General features: G+C 37.5%; 1 protein-coding gene across 1 annotated transcript in view; it reads left to right on the top strand.

Annotated features, from left to right (window-relative positions):
* The window catches only part of LOC140155303 (fibrocystin-L-like), a 30,590-nt gene extending 14,381 nt beyond the window's left edge, over nt 1-16,209 (top strand). Inside the window, exons 3-14 of the mRNA XM_072178091.1 lie at nt 341-554; nt 1,266-1,415; nt 4,317-4,477; nt 7,085-7,273; nt 8,166-8,281; nt 8,934-9,118; nt 10,308-10,613; nt 12,079-12,227; nt 13,100-13,219; nt 14,355-14,460; nt 15,220-15,423; nt 16,106-16,209. Coding sequence (XP_072034192.1) covers nt 341-554; nt 1,266-1,415; nt 4,317-4,477; nt 7,085-7,273; nt 8,166-8,281; nt 8,934-9,118; nt 10,308-10,613; nt 12,079-12,227; nt 13,100-13,219; nt 14,355-14,460; nt 15,220-15,423; nt 16,106-16,209 — 2,004 coding nt within the window. The remainder of the gene's footprint in view (nt 1-340; nt 555-1,265; nt 1,416-4,316; nt 4,478-7,084; nt 7,274-8,165; nt 8,282-8,933; nt 9,119-10,307; nt 10,614-12,078; nt 12,228-13,099; nt 13,220-14,354; nt 14,461-15,219; nt 15,424-16,105) is intronic.
* Nucleotides 16,210-18,325: the final 2,116 nt, after the last annotated feature.

The raw sequence follows: 18,325 nt of genomic DNA, 5'->3' as shown, positions 1-18,325 counted from the left end.
CTGATTGGTTGATAACTTATTACGACTAGGCTTTAAACTATTTATGGTCAAACTTGCATTTGCAGATGATCGTATTATAAATACCCTCCTTGATTGGTTCAAGTTTATCTTGTGACATTTGTCAATAGTCCCAGTGACCAACTATGGTCAAACTGGCTCAAAACATATGGCTACAATGGCTCATTTATCCTGACAGAAATGAAGAATTAAGAAAGAAAGAACTCAGCAAGAGCAGACCTTTATTAAAGCTAAAGGAAAAAAACAAAACTCACCCAAAACACCACACACAAGAGATGAAGATTTATCAATGTGTCTCCTTCTATTGTATTTCATTGTGTAGTCACTGTCTATAGAAGGTGCTAAGGAGGTTCAACAGGTGACAGTTGCTTACACAGGCTGTGAGGATTCCACAACCTCCTACAATGTAACAGTATATTGTAATGAGACGACTCATGATAATTGTGACAACGGAACTGTGGAAGAGGTGGTGGTTGAGTCGGTAGACTGTGAAATGTCTGGATCATTTACGCTTGCCTATGATGGACAAGAAACTGGTGGGTACTCGAAAAGTGCTAAAGATTTTATTAAAATTTTTTTTAAATTGAATGAATACGATGTATATATGGAATTATCATACCATCAAGTAGTTTCCCGTGTTTTCATTGGATTAGCGCCTCAATATACTGACATGATATATCTCGTATCATACCTGCTGAGCGCATATCGACCCACCGTATCATGTTAGCAAGGACATATGCATGCACGGCTCTGCATGACATCTTGCACAGCAAAGATTGTTTCATAACAGTCATGGCGCTTCAATAATAGGCTGCAAAGCCGGTGTGTCCGTATTGAAACACAGATTTCACAGAGATTTGCCACTCCAAATAATACAGAGAGCTTTTCTGGATGAAATTTGCAGTGAAAAGTGGGTTTCAGTGGTCTCAGTAGATTTGAGTTGGTGTGGAAGATGACTGTGCTGGTCGAGCTCTCAAGCTTTATTGGATAAAATAGCCAACTTTACAAGGATTATCTTGTTTGGGTAAAATTGTTCCTGTGAATATTTTTTTTTTGTTATGTGAGATTATTTGGGGTGATACGGATTACATCTAGTCTCAGAGTCTGTATCAGGCTTGGGTGACAGGCTCCTCGACTAGATATAATCCGTATCACCCCCAAACCTCAATAACTATTAAATATTATCAACTTCGAGAACCATTTCTCACTTTTTAAAGTTTGTTTAATTTGTATCATGCTATCAACAGCTCCTATTGCCATCGGTGCCAGCGCTGGAGAAGTCGAGGAAGAACTTGGAAAATTATCATCACTAAATGGCACAGAATACAGTGTCACTGCAGAATCAGATGAGGATGATAGCACTTGGACCTATAATGTCACATTATATGTCCATGAAGGTAAAAAAACCCACTATTTGAGAATTGAAGAAGGGATGATTTATTCTTCATTTTTGCTTGTACAGTCCAACCTCTCTTATCCGGACCTCTTTTATATGGATCTCTCTGTTACCCGGATGTGAAATCTTCACAGGGAAATAGGTTTTTGATGATTTATTACAGGTAATTCTATGCTCTGAATGCTTAGAATGACATCTATGTTGCAAAAAGCACTCTAAAGCCATCTTTTAGTGTTATTACACCACATTTAAACAATCTTTTGTTGTCACCATTTCAGTACTTGGGACAGTTAATGCAGGATTACATGTAATTCACTTATCCGGATTTTTCACTTATCCGGACAATGCTTGGTCCCATTATGGCCGGATAAGAGAGGTTGGACTGTAATTTTTTATTCCTTGTTTGTGTTATTTTGTCGCGGTATGTGTATGTAGATTGTGAGCAGTGGCAAATGATATAAAACACTTGAGACATCTATGTGTAATAGCAGACTCACAACTGTGGACATCCACAGTACACAACCTGAATAAAAATGGAGTCATTCAGTATGGAACTTTAAAAAAGGGCCATTGGGGTAACTGTAAAAATGATGGTCATTTATACAAGATTGCCAAAAGGGGGTCACTAAGTACAAACATATGTGACATGATCAAGGGAATGAGTCACTTGTCGACCGGGTCGAAAATGAGTTATACATATATTTCTAAAGAGGACATTTAAAGCTTTCAGAAACTGAAAACCCCAAGTTGATACGACTTTTTTATGTCACTTATGTCACTTTATCAATCGCTGAAAACAATAGAAAACAAAAGAATTTCAACACTTTCTTTGCCAATATCTCAAAATCAATGTTAGCGACATCCGACTCATTCCCCTTGATCGTGTCACATATGCCATACTGCAAGAAAAAACCAATTTGCCCATCTTGGGAATTTGAATCAAGCAGTAGCTTGTAGCTACTTGCAGGGAAGTCCCACTATAGTCCTTATACCTTCCTTCAGTCAGTTAAGTAAAATCAAATTTTCTCAAAAACTGTTTTTGCAGGAATCTGTTATGCTAGTTGGATTCCTTGCATCATTTCCTTTCTGAAAATGTATACTTTTATAAACTTCTCATCATTATACAACAAAAACAATATCTACATGTAAATTACCGACTCAGGAAAGGTATACAGCCTATAGGTAGGTAGGATTGATTTCAGCAGGGATTTGAGAAATCACATTTTTTCTTGAGGAGAGCACAAATACCACCTGAAAATGGTGGGCCATTTGGTACTTGAATTCGGAAATAAAAAGGGGGTCATTGGGTAACAGGAAATAAGAGAAAGGAGGTTCATCTAGACCTGGGGATTAATCGCGTACAAACACTATACGGGGATGTGCCACCCAAATGGGTAGGTTTTCCATGAAAAATCCTTAGACATGGGTCTATGTTTTGAAGCAAAAATCCTTAGACATGGGTCTCCCTTTTATTTTTTTCCGTGCTATATGTGGGAAAAACATGATGCTTTTCCTATTTTCATTATTATGGGTCCTTATTTCCTGAAAATCCTTAGATATGGGTCCCTATTTTCGGTAAAATTACCCTTAGAAATGGGTATGGGTTCAGAAGCTCGGGCTACACATCCCTATCGAAAAATAATTCAAATACCATACTCCCCCCCCCTCACCCGGCATTGAGTACCTGAAATTTTTGCAAAGGTTGCCATTGGGTAGGCCAGTGTCACAGAAAAACCTGAACTAGAAGGGCAGTACAATGCATCAGGTTTTGGAGCATGTCACGTTCAAATTTGCTGACATATACAGGGTGTCCCAGATAAAATTACCGAGTTAATAAAATTGAACGTAAGACGAGAACTACATATTAAAATCAAATAATTTAAAATGTAGCGCATAGCTTATTTGATTGTGCATCACATACGAAAATTTGTTTGATTCAGTTGAATGGTTGCGAAGAAATTAACAATTACATAATGCGCGCATCAATGCAGTTCATTCCAAGTTTGATCAACAGGCGCTTTTTCATACTCATGCACTCACCGCTTCCTAAAGGTTGTGTATCTCATTAAATTAGTCCACATTATCTATTTTTTAATCCAACGGTGTTATGTTGTTCTTGTTTTCACTGAAGATGAATAACAGTCCAAGAAAACTTTGATTTCTGCAATTGGAAGCTTTCTAACTATAATTCTTTAGGTTGTGCAAATGTTATATTTTAACTTTCCAAAGAACATTTGAGCCAAGAATGACAATGAACAAGTGCTTACAGCTTTACGTGTGATTTTTGCTATCATGCAACATTAATGTTGAAGTTTTAAAAGATTCAAACTTTGCATTACAATTTCTTGGAAATATTCCAAAAACATTAATGTGTGTGAGATTTTTTTAAAGCCAGCTGGAATTCTTTATGCAACATTTATATCAACATTAACGAAAAAAGATATTTACAAGTACCGAGCATCATCTTACATGCAAGCTTTCATTTTCAAGATCATGTAGGTTTTCAAATTTGAACAAAACCTTATCAAATATTTTGCAAGAAACAGATTACTTAAAAAGAACGAAAAGGATTTCATGGTACAAAATATGAGACCCATTGACAGTTAACCACTATTGCGCATTAATTGTGTTGGATGATCTTTCTTTCAAACTTGGAATGAAGTGAATTGACGCATGCATTATGTAATCACTCATTTCTGCACAATCAGTTGACACATTGCAGTAAAATTAGCGTATAAGATGCAGGATAAGATGGGCTACACGCTGATTTTTAGATTATTGGATTCTGATGTCTATTTCTCGACTTACGTCCAAATTCATTCTCCCGGTAATTTTTTCTGGGACACCCTGTATTGTGATGTCAAGAATTATGTTTGTTTTTTTTATCTCATCTTGGTTTCAGACCTTCCTTTGATGGCAGCGTCAGTAAGTGATGCAGACAACATGGCTGCTAGTGTAACCGAAATATCCCCAGGGACTGCTATCACGGATGATGAACCTTTCGCAATTAGTTATGGTGGTAAACTGTCACAGATTTTGACTAAAGGCTCCACAGCTCTAGAGGTATGTATATTGAAGGGTAGGGAGCACAGTGAGGTTGGGAAAGACTGGACTCTGTATTATAGCCTTATGCTTAATGCTACTTCCCTATTTAAAAAAAAATACAGTACTCATTTTTTGGGATTAAAACAGTATTAAAGTTCTGCCAAATGAAACATAGTTCAATCCTACTCACTCATTTAGTACTAACTGGAGATTGGGAAAAAAGGTTGGGAAAATAAAGTTGCATCATGCCAAATGAGCAAAATTCTCCATCTATTGACTACTTGGTCTGGTAATTTAGGTTCAATGTCTTTAATATATTGCTTTTGTTTTAAGTGTATGGATAATTTTTGTGCGCAGTGTAGTATACCTGTGGCATTTTTTCATCAGATGCCCAAATCGGTGTCAAACATTAATTAGTGTGTTAAGTATGATTGTTCTAAATATGTATGCGTTGCACAACTGTCCAGCCCCAGACCCTAAGGCAAACCACTTTGTGGATTGTACACCAACCTTCATCCCCCCTCCTCAATGTCAAATGAAATCTATGCCACTGATGGTAGAATCAGAAATTTCATTTGACTGAACAGAGCTGCCAACAGCGTGATGATTGTCCGCGTACACTGTATGAACGCCTGTGTGTATAATGCAGAAGTGAATCCAACCATACCAACTTACTTGTGATTGGTTAGTATTTTCGTTATTATATCCAAGGTTGTGCGTTCATGTTGTATTTGGAAATATGCGACATAAGATGGCGGTCAGACCATGTACACCTGTTGTATTGACAGCTGTGTTCATTCAAATGAAATTATTTTACTATAATATAATCTCATCGGTAAAGGGAGAAAAGAGAGTGTGGAAGAGCGAGTTGGCGCAGCGGTTGTTTCCTCGCCTTGCACCACTGAGGTCCCAGGTTCAAGCCCTGACCATGCCCAAGGACTGTGTGCACTTGGTTTATACCAATCCATGCTTGCTCCGGTTTCCTCCTGTTTTCAAAATCGGTGATTAGATGTTTGATTATTAAAAACTTCCTTCACCCGATGGAATTTGGGGATTTGCTCGGATAATTGGTGGATGTTACAATCTAAGTGCGAATAAGTTTGGGTCGGGTTTGTCTGCAACCAGGCTAGTTGACTGATGATTCACCATTTCATGTGCCTCTTGTAATGCAACTGTTGAAGTGGTTTGCCAAAACCAAGCAAAACATCTTTCTTAAATATCTGACTTTATCTGGCCATAGGATTTAGCACTTATATCATATTGTCAATTTAGCCCAATCAATAAGGCGTTCGACTAAACACATCAAAAGAAATAAGTCCCCCTCTGAAAATTTCGTCATAACATCGTAAAGTAAAACTTTGTACCAATAAAACTTACTTAGAAATAATTATATGATTGTTTACTAAGTGTTTTGTGAAAATGAAAGATGTCCATGACTTCATGGCTGAATGAACCCATATTGAAGACAAAAACTGCCCTTTCCAAAAGTCACAAAGTAGGCCTATGCTTGTTAACTGCAAGGCATATTGGGACAAGGAATGGAACTGGCCATCTTACAACTCACTGTGCTGAACTCTGCACCAAGGGGATTTGCATGGCTGAATGATCAAGAATCGATACACATTACAGTAAATGTTCACATGGTGAGGATTTTAAACTGCACTCAAACACATGGGGTTTTCCATTAGTAACAAGCCATGAATCAACTTTTGTGACAAGCATAGGCCTACTTTGTGACTTTTGAAAAGGGCAGTTTTTGCCTTCAATTTAGGCTCATTCAGCCCTGAAGTCATGGAAATCTCTTATTTTCACACAGCACTTAGTAAACAGTCATATAATTATTTCAAAGTTAGTTTTATTGGTACAAAAAGAAACCTTACAATGTTATGACGACATGTTCAGAGGGGGACTTATTTCGTTTGATGTGTTTATATAGTGCGAGAGGTTGCGGGTGCGAACCATGGTGGTGGTTTAGTATGCTCTCATGGAAAAATTGAGTTAGCTTGAAATTCCCTTAGCTGATCCAGGCTGAGAAGGTCATTGGTGGAGCGTCTAGGGTGTGTGCTCCTAAGCTTGAAAGTCCCTGAGTTGTTACTTAATGGTTTATGGAATGATACAGCGACAAAGTGTGCTGAGGTTTGTGCCTCTGGATAGATATATATATAGACATACAATTTATGTATATTGAATGTTTTTATTTGTTCATTTGTACGAATATTTTCATTTGGCGAAATGAGGATGTCCCCAATGAACTATTCCATTCAACTTGGCAAATCCTCGTTGAATGGAACGGTCCATATTTCACCTCATGAAAATATTCTTGTAGACCATTATACTCATAAACATTCAATATTTGTATAATATTGCACATGTGATGAATATCATATTCATTATATGAATTACGTTAATTATGATGATGTTTTGCTGCTTTTGGTTTATTCACATCAAAGGCAAAACATGAGCCAATCCTTTTTTTTTCTTAAGTGGAATTTATTAATATTGTTGCTTCAATGTGGAAGGATAATCTACCATTGTTTGGCCACATAATGTATTTTAAACACCAGTATCACTGTTGAAATGGCCAGGATTTATATATATATATATATATATATTTGTTTGTTTTAGGTCAAAAATGCCATGCTGGATTTAGTCAGCATAAAGTGTGAACCGCCACAAGAGTCAGGCTTTCTCTTCAGTACCTTTGAGGATGCACCAATGGGAGTGACAGACGAGGAACCATTCTGTGGGAGGACGTCTTTGAAGAATCTAGCGGAAATAAACCCTGGGTCCTTTAATTTTAGAATGGCAGATAAGGTACTTATATATGACCTATAATGTCTACCTTTTCACTTTTGGAGATATTGGACTGGCAACTTTTCCTCCAAATAAGCTTTACATTTGATACCGTATTTCGTCGAATAAACGCCCCCGGGGGCGTTACATTTTCCCAAGGGGGGGCGTTTATTAGAGGTCATTTTTAGCACGAAAATTCCCGTTAAAATCATTAGGTAAGCTTAAAAGTCACGCTAAAATGACGAACTATGACCTTTTGATACTGACTTTTGGTTCACTTCCGGGTTCGGATGCAGATTTTCGCCATTTATTGCTGCTATTATTGACCATGTGAGCAACTTGGTAAGCTTACTACACAAGATAGCATGGAAATATCGGAATTTTTGAAACATCTTGGTTGAAAAAAGTGTTGGGGGGCATTTATTTGAGGGGGGGCGACTATTTGACGAAATACGGTGTATGTGACATGATCAAGGGGAATTAGTCACATGTCGGCCCTATATCAGACAATATACCTAAATTATTTTAATTGAATATTTAAAATGTTCATTGTTTTGCAGATATAAAGTACACAGAACATTGAACTATATGGTGCCCCTTAAGGCCTAAAAAAGACAATTGTTTGATTGCGGTACCCGACCGACCCTAAAAATAGGCCCAACCCTAGACTTTTTTCTTATTTTTGGGGCAAACTTTTTTTTTTAATTAAAAAAGAAAGTTCAGTTTAAAAAAATGAAACAAAAAAGTTCCAAGGCCTTTATCATATGCAATTTACTGTGTGTAAAAAAAATTTTAAAAATTGCCGACCGACCTACCCTAATTTTTTTTTTTTTAATGTTACGCAAATCAAACAATTTTCTTTTTAGGCTAAGTAATCACCTTATATTGGTGTTCATTTCTTCTTTCCTTGTAGCTGTGTTTTGCTGTCAGAGGAGTCTTGGCCAAATCTGCTAAATTCACTGTAACATTCTATGAGAATGGTAGGGCAAAAGAGGAGTCTCACTCGTGGAATATCTTTGACATGGAAGGGTAAGTCTAAGTATGTTGTAAACTGCATATCTTATGATGTAAGCACTATAAGCAGTGAATTTGTGCTTTCACAAAAACCATAATTTCTATGCAGGTCTTAAGGTCCATTCATACTATGCCGAAATTGCTTTGCGGCGCGGTGCTCGTCACATTTCCAAGGTAAAAATATATTTAACTTTATTGCGGTACCACAATGCAGTATTTTGCTGTATGGTGTAGTGTGGCAAGGCACCGCATCGCAAAGCAATTGCAGCAGAGTATGAACAAGAGTCCACACTCTTAAATACAGGTAGTGAATAAGTTTCATTAACCCTCTTCACGCTGGTGTTGAATGCAGACGACAAGTTTCAAATTTTCTTTAAAAATTCAAAAAATTTAGAATTGTACATTTTCATGACCATATTTGGAATCAGCATGGAAAATGCATTAAAATGAGTACAAAGAAGCCTATTATTGGTTCAGTGGTTCTTAAGTGGTTCTTCTTTTTGAGAAAATAATTTGAAACTTTGACATTTTATGTTGAAGCCTATGGCTAAAGCATTAACATTATAAAAGTTCGGATGGTGAACAACTTACTCATAGATACAACTCTTACACCGCCAGGTATTATTGTACTATGCAACATCATATAGTGTTCTGTTTTTCGTTGCAGAGATTATCTTGTCTCTCACGGGTGGAGCTATAGATGTGTCAATCTTGATGACATCACATCATCGGTTCATTCTAAGGGTGGTGTTTCATCATTCCGCATATCACAGATAGAGCTCAAAGGGAATATGAAAGACAACTATTACATTGATAACCTGTACCTTGGCCGATCGACCCTTGCTGAATCTGGTAAGTCAATACTGCATTAGTTGTCTCGGTCCCAGCCGGTTTGTGTTCCTCCATCACTAAACCGTCTGGTGACAACCCGTGAAATGGTGATCGCCGATTAGTTAATGAATTTCCAAATAAAACTGTTTTCAATTAGCTATAGGAGGTGACTTGTGTAAGTGACACTAAACATCATAGGCCCCCCCACTATTTGTAGATACCAAAACGCAAAATATGCGCCAGCTTAGCAGCCACTGAGGCGCCATTGATTTATGTAACCACATAGCTGTCCATCAACCGCTGCATGAGACGAAAATACTTTTTTTTTCTTCTCCGCTGAAACCAAGTGCTGATTGACAGCCAATTCTCAGTCTTAACATTTTATGATGATGATGATTGGCCAATCAGAAAAGACGTACGATGAGATTGTCGCCAGATGGTTTGTTAGTGACGAAGGAGGACAAATCGGCTATGACCGTGACTATATCAGTAGAGGCTGATCAATGATTACACAGGAGGATTTAGGAGAACACACCATTTTTGAAGTGAAAAGTAAATTCTAATTTAAGGAGCAATTGTGAAAAAGGATGAGAGGAATGTAGAAATCTTCAGAATTCCCTCTGTTGCATAAATATTGATAGGCCACGTTCTATGGACTATTGTGATGTACTTTTTTTACTTCAAATATTCAAATGGTTGGATCAATTCAGATTGCCTTTGTGATTAAGCCTCAGATATATAAGTTAGAAAATACCATATTGGACTACTTACCAGTTAAGGCCTGAGTGATCTGTTCGAAAGTATAAAGAAATTGTGTATAAAATGCTTTAAAGGATCAGATAGCAACATTTGCACAGTATTTTTTGTGGGATATGAGAGCACATCGGACATATCAAATTGCATTCTGAATATGAGGAATGTCCTTCTGATATCAAATAATTCTGATTTTGTGAAATTCACTATATTATACAAGTTTTATGGCAAATTATTAAAAATTTATATTTTTGATATTTAACAGTCCGTGAAGTTAGCACATCTAAAGGTGCAAAACCAAAGGTGCAAAATAAAAATGAATTTTGAAGATTTTTCTGATTTTCTGAATGAGCAAATCACTGAATGGACCTTTAAGCCTCAGATATGTAAGTTAGAAAACACCATATTGGACCACCTACCTACCTTTATGTAAATCAGCTTCTTTTCCCCCTTTCAGATTGGAATCGTCAACCAGCAGCCAGACCTAATGGCATCTTGGTAGCCGATGTCAATGTCACCAAATCTGACTCCACCTTTAAAATCACCATGACACCTGCTAAGTGCGGGCACAACTTCCCATTGCTTGGTATCCAGGGTGCACAAGTGCATTCTCGGAGTGACAATGCCAACGGCAACACTGAGGTGAAATATCTGAAGAGGAAGGATGAGGGTGCGGTTTTGTTCAATGTTAAACGATTGGAATCTGCTAGCCCTCCTGTGACAGGATCTTTCACCTTGAAGTGGAATGGAAAGCAAGTGCAAGGTTTGTTAATTGCCATTTTGAAAGCTATAGACCACTTGACATCATTGTTTATCAACAAAGGGAGGGACTGGTCTATCGATATGCTTGAACGAACCGCTACACTGTTCAATGGCTTTCTTGTACTATATGAAATGTGGTGGGCGATTTAAAATGCATGTGCCCGGAGCAAACTACGATGCGTATGCACACTGCAGGGCAAAGAGCAATGGAAATTGCCATAATTCGTGCGCATACTGCCGGGCAATGACGTGAAATGTCAAGTGGTATGTTGATGAGTGCAAACACCAGGATAAACAATTTAACAGTGCAGATAATGTAAGCACACTTAGTGTAAAATGTATGCAAAGGCGCAATGGGATATTCCAGTTGAAATCCACACTACCCCTATGGAAGATTTTGGACGTATCTTCCACAGAGGGAGTATGTTTTTGATATTGGTCAGGGTTAATCATTTTGGAACCCATACTCCCTCTGTATTATATGGCTTTACCTATATCTTCCACAACTTGAGTGAGTATTTCAAATGGAAGTTACCCAATTGTCTATTCTGTTCAAAATTGATACTCCCTCTTTGGCAGACTTTAGTTAAATCTTCCACAGGGGTAGTGTGGATATTAAATTGAATATCCCAATGTAAGGTATCATTTTTGGGATGATTGAGAAAGCTTACAACATGTATGAGTAAATTGACATTATTGTTTTGTATACTATTTTAGGTTTTTATCTATGATAATTCAATATGGTAGATTAGGCCTTGCCGTTTGATCGCTCTTGCTTGCCACTGCTGGCCCCAAACTTGAATTCTAGTGAGCGATTTTCCACTCACCATAGACACTAAATATCGCTCGCTGCGAATTACCCAAAATTGAGTCCAATTTACATTTAAGGTTCTGCACTTTTATAAATCAGCCTTAAAGAATGAAAGAGAGTGTCAACAGTGCGTACTCTCTCTCATATTGGTATGAATGATCTTGCAGACCTAGATGTAATCACATCTAGTCCATGTCATAATGCAATGCCAGTGTGGGTTAGACTACTGCTGGTATTGATAAGAGTTAAAGTCAAAGTGATTTGACCACTTGCCTAGCATCATGCTTCTTGCCTTTAAACTCAAGACGACAAGGCCTGGTAGACAGCATTCATTCATTATTGGCCCTTATTATACAAATATTACCATAACGACAAAAACAATCTGCCCAAGCCATTATGGATGCTAGGAAAGTTTACAGCCACTTGGTTTAACTCGCATGACCGCATATCTTAAACAATTGTGTAATTGTGCAACTAAGGGAAGTAACTAGGCCTGTAAGTATACTCAAATGTATAAAAACATAATGTAGACACAAGGCCAGAGAAACATTTTTCACCAATGTCAATTTGGTTTTAATTCGACGTTGTTTAATTAAAAGCCATTGTGAATTTTTTGTTGAAATTAAATCTGTCATAATTGATATCTTTGTTTCAGTGCCAGCTAATGCTGATGCTAAAAAAATGAAAAGGCAGATTGAAAGGCTTGGTACAGGAATTGTGGCTGTGGTCAGATCTGGACAATGTTCTGGCTACGCCTGGGATGTTGAATGGACATCTAGAGGAGGGAGCCAACCACTCATCCAGGTAAGGTTCAAAGGTCAAGTCAATTCATTGACCTTTTCGATTGCATACCTGGACATGTTCCATTCACCTAAAATGAGTAGCTTTCAATGATTGGTAAGAACCAGCACTCACTGCATCTTTTCAATTTGGAGAGCATTATGTATGGTAGACAGATAGAGGAAACTAGCAAAAACACTTGGAAAGGGGACTTCAGTCTTTTATCACTTGCAGAAATAGGTGAAAATATGCAAAATATCAAACAATTAACATTAAAAGTCCCCACATGTTCTCTTTAATTCAATAATTTTTGGTGGCCATTTATATCGAGCCTTGCTCTGTATGGTTCACCCACTTTTAGCTCAATTACTTATTTTCAATCATTTATGCCTATATATATATTTTGATTTGTTAGTAAAATAAAACTAAAACTGAAACTGAAAACGTACAAAAGAAAAGTGTGGTTATCTTGGCCGATATGCTGTAGGCCATTTGAAATAGATCCAATTGTGCAGTTGAGGGTCAGTTCAGGGATTTAAATCTTCAAGAAATTTTCTGATTTCATGAAATTTTGCTTGGATCATCCCTGTACAAAGTATAGGGAAATGCACATTTTCAGGAAATGTTAAAGCAGTTTCAGGAAATTTTGTCAGTTCATGTTTTCTTCAGTGGGATGTTTATGAGTGTGCGTATTTGGGATAGACACTGAGCTTTGGTTTTCCGCTGTCAGTTTCAGGTCTCACCTGTGATATTTCTGTGCAAATAATTAGGTTTGTTTTGAGGCTTTGTTGCAGAGAGAAAATGTATAATCTAACAAACATGCCTTGTGGCAACTTAGCTTACAGGTAAACAATTTGAGTCAGAATATGTCTGTATATTTATTTCTACTGTTTTAGGTGGATGACTCTCAGTTGTCTGGCAATAATGTAAAGGTTGTTGTGTATCGACATCAAGAGGGCGCATACCTAGGAATCATACCTGGAGAGTTTCTACGATTAATGTATGACAGTCCACAGGTAATAATGATATGCTATACAGTAAAATTCGTGTAAGAACATTTCAGACGATGCGATTGGTCACCAAAGAGACATTACTTACTCAGCTGTGTTTGTTTGTTTGTTTGTTTGCTTGTTTGTTTGTTTGTTTGTCTAGTGGAAAATAGTATAATTTTGTTTCAAACTATTATCTATTCCAGCTCCAGTGACAACTCATTAATTTTCCTGCACCTGTAGATGCATTGAAATAGGAATTCACTTTCTACTTTGAAAAATCAATTTAACAGGGCTGCAGTGCTAGTTTTCATGCCCCTCCATTGAACATTTGCCTATTATTACCCTTTGGCAATATGCATGAGGTGTCACTAGCCTTAGATCCCAATGCTTTTTTACCCATACAGACACACACACAAAGACCCACCCTACAGGTATTTGCCACCAACAGGAACTCTGTCCCGGACCTTAGAAGGTGGATATGTTGGGTTTTTTTAGTTATTCACCACCTGATCGAAAAAGATTTTGAGCTTTACACACATTTGACCAAAATTGATAAAAAAAATGTTTTTTTGTAATCTATCAACTGGGGACTGATTTTTATATCGATCATTAATAGAGCACACACTCTCAAATTTTAGGAAACTGGGGACAGGCTCCAGTTTAATGAACGTTAGATGACTGGAATGTAAAGTTTTGTAAAAACGTCCATGTTGAAAGGCGATAACATACACAACAAAATTCCTATTGGGGCCACCTGCATAGGTACACCATCACCAAGGTACCCGACTGGTACACACAGAGTACCTATACACACTGTACAGTACCATTGCTGCTACTGCACAGGACTCACCAGCAGTGGTACTGCACTGGTACTACACTGGTACTCCCCTGGTACTGCACAGTACCAGCCAAGTACCTTGGTGACAGTGCACCTTTGCAAACAGCCCAGTAGGAATCTTGTAGTGTACACATGGACACATCACCCCCACATATACACCCACAACATACACTGCCTGCTTGATGTAATTTTACAAATTTTGGATATCGAGTAGGCCTACATCAAATGTATATGTAATGTAATGTAATAGGGGTTATACCTCCCACACACGTTTTTCACATCAAACATTCAACTATTTCTTTTATCTAATTTCTCTCAAAGGTTGAAGTATTTATTAATGACATTGCAGCATTGTGTAATGGGACGTGTGCGTTCACCCAGTCTGAGGATTACACCCCTACTGTGACTGCAGTCACTCAATCACAAGGTTAGTTACATGATTGATATCCAAGGCCATACTTTGTCCAGAGCCAGATTTACCTTTTGGGGGGCCCTGGGCCAGGCCAAAATTTCGGAGGCCCCAGACTCACCGTGAAGAAGGCATGTGTACTCAAGTGGCCAGGGTTTGATTTATAAACAGGGGGCCTACAATAAGATCAACAGTTGCGACAGAAGCATTACAATATATTTAGACGGAGCCAAGCATATTTTGTTCCACTTTTAGTAAGACATTTGTGCGCGAAGCGCATGAAAAATGTAAATTTCAGCCCAAAATGAAGGTGAATCTGGCCCTGACTGTGTCAAAATATTACTCTCAGTCAGTTTGCAATAAACTAACTTATTTGTAAAGCTAGTGCTTGTTACAAATAATTACACAATATAAAAAATGGAAAAAATATCATCAATAACTTGTGAAAGTACATCCATGCATGTTAAGCACAGAGATGGTATTAATTTTATAGGTTGAATCCATGATGTGACCTAGGGTCCACTTCAAGTTTCATAAATCTTGAAATCATTTGTAACTTACGACTCTTGGTTCCATTTCACTCAACTTACTTAAGAACAGTACCCTTCATAAGTAATAGGGATTTACTTAAAGGACCCTTCATAAAATTACGTCCATTGGGTATTCGTAACTACATGTATCTGTATTAATCAATTATCCTTATTTGTTGGTTAATTGTGGTTACAGAGGCAAAGTTCATAATTTTTTGAAATGTCAATTTGTATTATCCAATGACAGGTAACGATGGTACATCAATCACTATATCTGGGAGTGGCTTCAGCACTACCATGGTAGATAACCAAGTCAAAATAGGAGGTGTTGGTTGCGCTGTTACAGATGCCTCAGAATCATCCATAGAGTGTACTGTTGGTAAAGGTGGTGCTGGGAGCAACAAGGTTGTTGTCAACGTGTCACCAAATGGGTTAGCTAGCCATTCAGATGGTAAGTACAGAAGTTTTCATAATCCCTCACACTTTCTGGTGTGTGCATAGGGCGCGGTACAAATTACCATTTTTCATTAATGTCCCCTTTTTAGGTCATCCACAGAAAAAGACCTTATGGCATCACGAGTCATTTGTATAAATATAAACAGACCAGCTGCTATAGTACACATTATCAATAACACTACCATCAAAATCGTAACAACAAAAGGACACTTTATAAAAAGTGCACATGTACACAACCACCTTCCGGCATAAAGACCGGGAAGCGCGTACTCATAACAAATATGTGTGGAAGAGAGGCTCACCGACATGGCTCCTGGGAGTCACATCGGTGCACATCGCATAACATGTGAAAAATCAATAGAAAATCAAAATAATAAACAAGTTTCAAACAAAAGTTGTACATCACAACCAATCTTTTCTTCACTATGTAATTACTCAAATGTTTTCAACTATAACTGGGCATTCTTATATCATCATGGCATTTGCGGCACATTAAAGTACTTTATGATCATGCAGAAATCTTAACATTGACTTTTCACAACATTTTCCTCAGTATGCTTCATGACGTCACATAATATGAAAAATTATAGAAGTGCTAAAAGTTGATGTGATTTAGTATTACATAAAAAAATAGATACAATTCGACAGCAATAAAGTATAATTTGTTCTCATAACAGGAGATGTGACGTTTGAATACACAGGCCGTATAACTGGTGTTAGTCCTCTAAGTGGAAGCACAGCTGGTGAGTATCTGTTTTTTAACATCAATATATATGTGTGACCGGCTCCAACAAAACCCGGAACAAGTCGCCAGGGATGTTTTTGAGTTATAGGCCTTTAAAATTGACATTCCCATTTTTAAAAAATCAAATTTTGGAATTATTAATTTCATGGTATTTGACCTTGGGACTAAGTGGACTTTCAAATCCTTGAAAGTTAAAAGATTAAAAAGAGGTATAATAATTAACAGTTGAACATTGATAATCCCTATTCAATCCTTTGTAAAGCCCATTACTCAAAATAGCAGTTTGGCAAAAATATCAAGGTATCATTTACAAAATTATCCATATCTTGAAAAGTATTGATGCTATGTATATAATTTTGGTATCATTTTAAAGCTAATTGCCCCATGCTTACATTGTTATTCAAATCATGAAATTTCAAAAATGCGACTTGTTCCTGGTTTTGTCAGAACGGGTCACATATATGTGACACAATCTGGTCCATGGAGGCCAAAGGAGACAAAGTTAAAATTGAGATTTAGCATTTTGTTATGCCAAATTTCGTAGCCATATCTTAAACCAAAGGTATCATTGCTAAGTTGACTTTTAGATGTATTTTAGGTGTGCTAAAAATGACTCAATTAAAGTGCTCTAACTTTAATTTTTCTGATTTTCTCTGTTTCTTTCTTTTTAATGTACCGGTGTTCAAATTGTTGTAACTTTGTAACCAAAGGTTGTATTGACATGGGGTTTTCACTAATATGGAGCTATGAATACGCTGAAAATGAAAATGTAAGAATCCCAGAATTGACCCGGGCCTACTTCAGACTGATTTTGGTTGATCCAGGGGTGTGAGAGTTCAGCTTTTAAGCTGATTCTAGCTTTTTTTATTGCCAAAATTTATGTGTTTTCTTTTATTGTCAGCCCATATTTGGCTTTTTTACCCTGATTTTACGCTGTTTTTTGGCTTTTTAAAGTAATTTTCCTCTGAGGCCTCTCACACCCCTGTTGATCCGCATCACATATATCTAGACCATTTCATTTGGCATGTTTAATGTGTGTATAGAGGGTGGCAAAGATTTTTTGGCAGGACGAGGGGGTGGCAAGCAATTTTTGGCAGGCTGTGGGGAGAACAATTCCCCTTTTTACCTTTGCTCTTTACCTTTGTTTTATTCAAATTTGACCATGCTGACTTTCTCCAATATATATAAATACTTACATTAAATGATTTTGTTAAATTTTTAGGTGGTACTGAATTAACAGTGACAGGTCATGGGTTCTGCTCCTGTAATAGTGATGTACTTGAAGACAATGAAGCCGCCGTCGAGGTTGATGGTCACAATTGTATGATAACTTCTATCACATATGACCAGATTGTGTGTACCATTGAGAAAATACAAGTAAGTTGAATATTGCTATTACAGTAGTAGCCTACTGAGTTATCCCAATCAGAGATGTGCTTGACTCCTGTGATTGATTTGGTTCATGATGTCTGTGTGTGTTCAGGTGGGGGATGCATATGCAGGTTTTGCCGTTTGAGCTAGAGTGATTGCTCCCCATCATCACTCCCCATCATCACTCCCCTCACATAAAGCTGAGGAGAGCTTTTTATTGCTCGCCTACCTTTGGTGTAACAATATTAACCACATATATACAGTACAGTAAAAATGCTCTCCAAGTGCTATCCTGGCATTTAGCATTCAAGGAGAGCGATAAAAAGCTCCCCTGCAAATTTCAAATGGCAAAGCCTGCATATGCCATCAAACATGGACATTCTTGTAACTCTGCACCTGCAAAGGAGTATGTATGTCAAACTTTGGACAGTCAACAATTTGTCTCATGTGTAATGGACTTAAGTTTTTTCGGCTTATATCAGGTGGAAATTATTCGGCTTTTGTTACTGCACTAGTCAATAAAGTCCCAACTTACGCTAGCGTAAATTCACGCAGTCACACATTACGCAACACACAACTACCATACGCATTGCGCCCAACAGTGTGCATGCCATTCTATATCAATACACAGTGTTATGAGCCTTATTTTTTCCGCCTTACATAAACCGAACAAACTTTAGAAACACTCACAAAATGCATTTGACATTAATGTGCCCACTTGCTTGTATTATTCCAGGCCACTAATTGCTTATAAGATTTCTTTTTTGTGTGTATTGAAACA

Source organism: Amphiura filiformis, chromosome 1 (assembly GCF_039555335.1).
Source record: "Amphiura filiformis chromosome 1, Afil_fr2py, whole genome shotgun sequence".
NCBI classification, from domain to species: Eukaryota; Metazoa; Echinodermata; class Ophiuroidea; order Amphilepidida; family Amphiuridae; genus Amphiura; species Amphiura filiformis.
The sequence above is the reverse complement of the archived record's forward strand: the minus strand, read 5'-3'. Positions and strand labels throughout refer to the sequence as shown.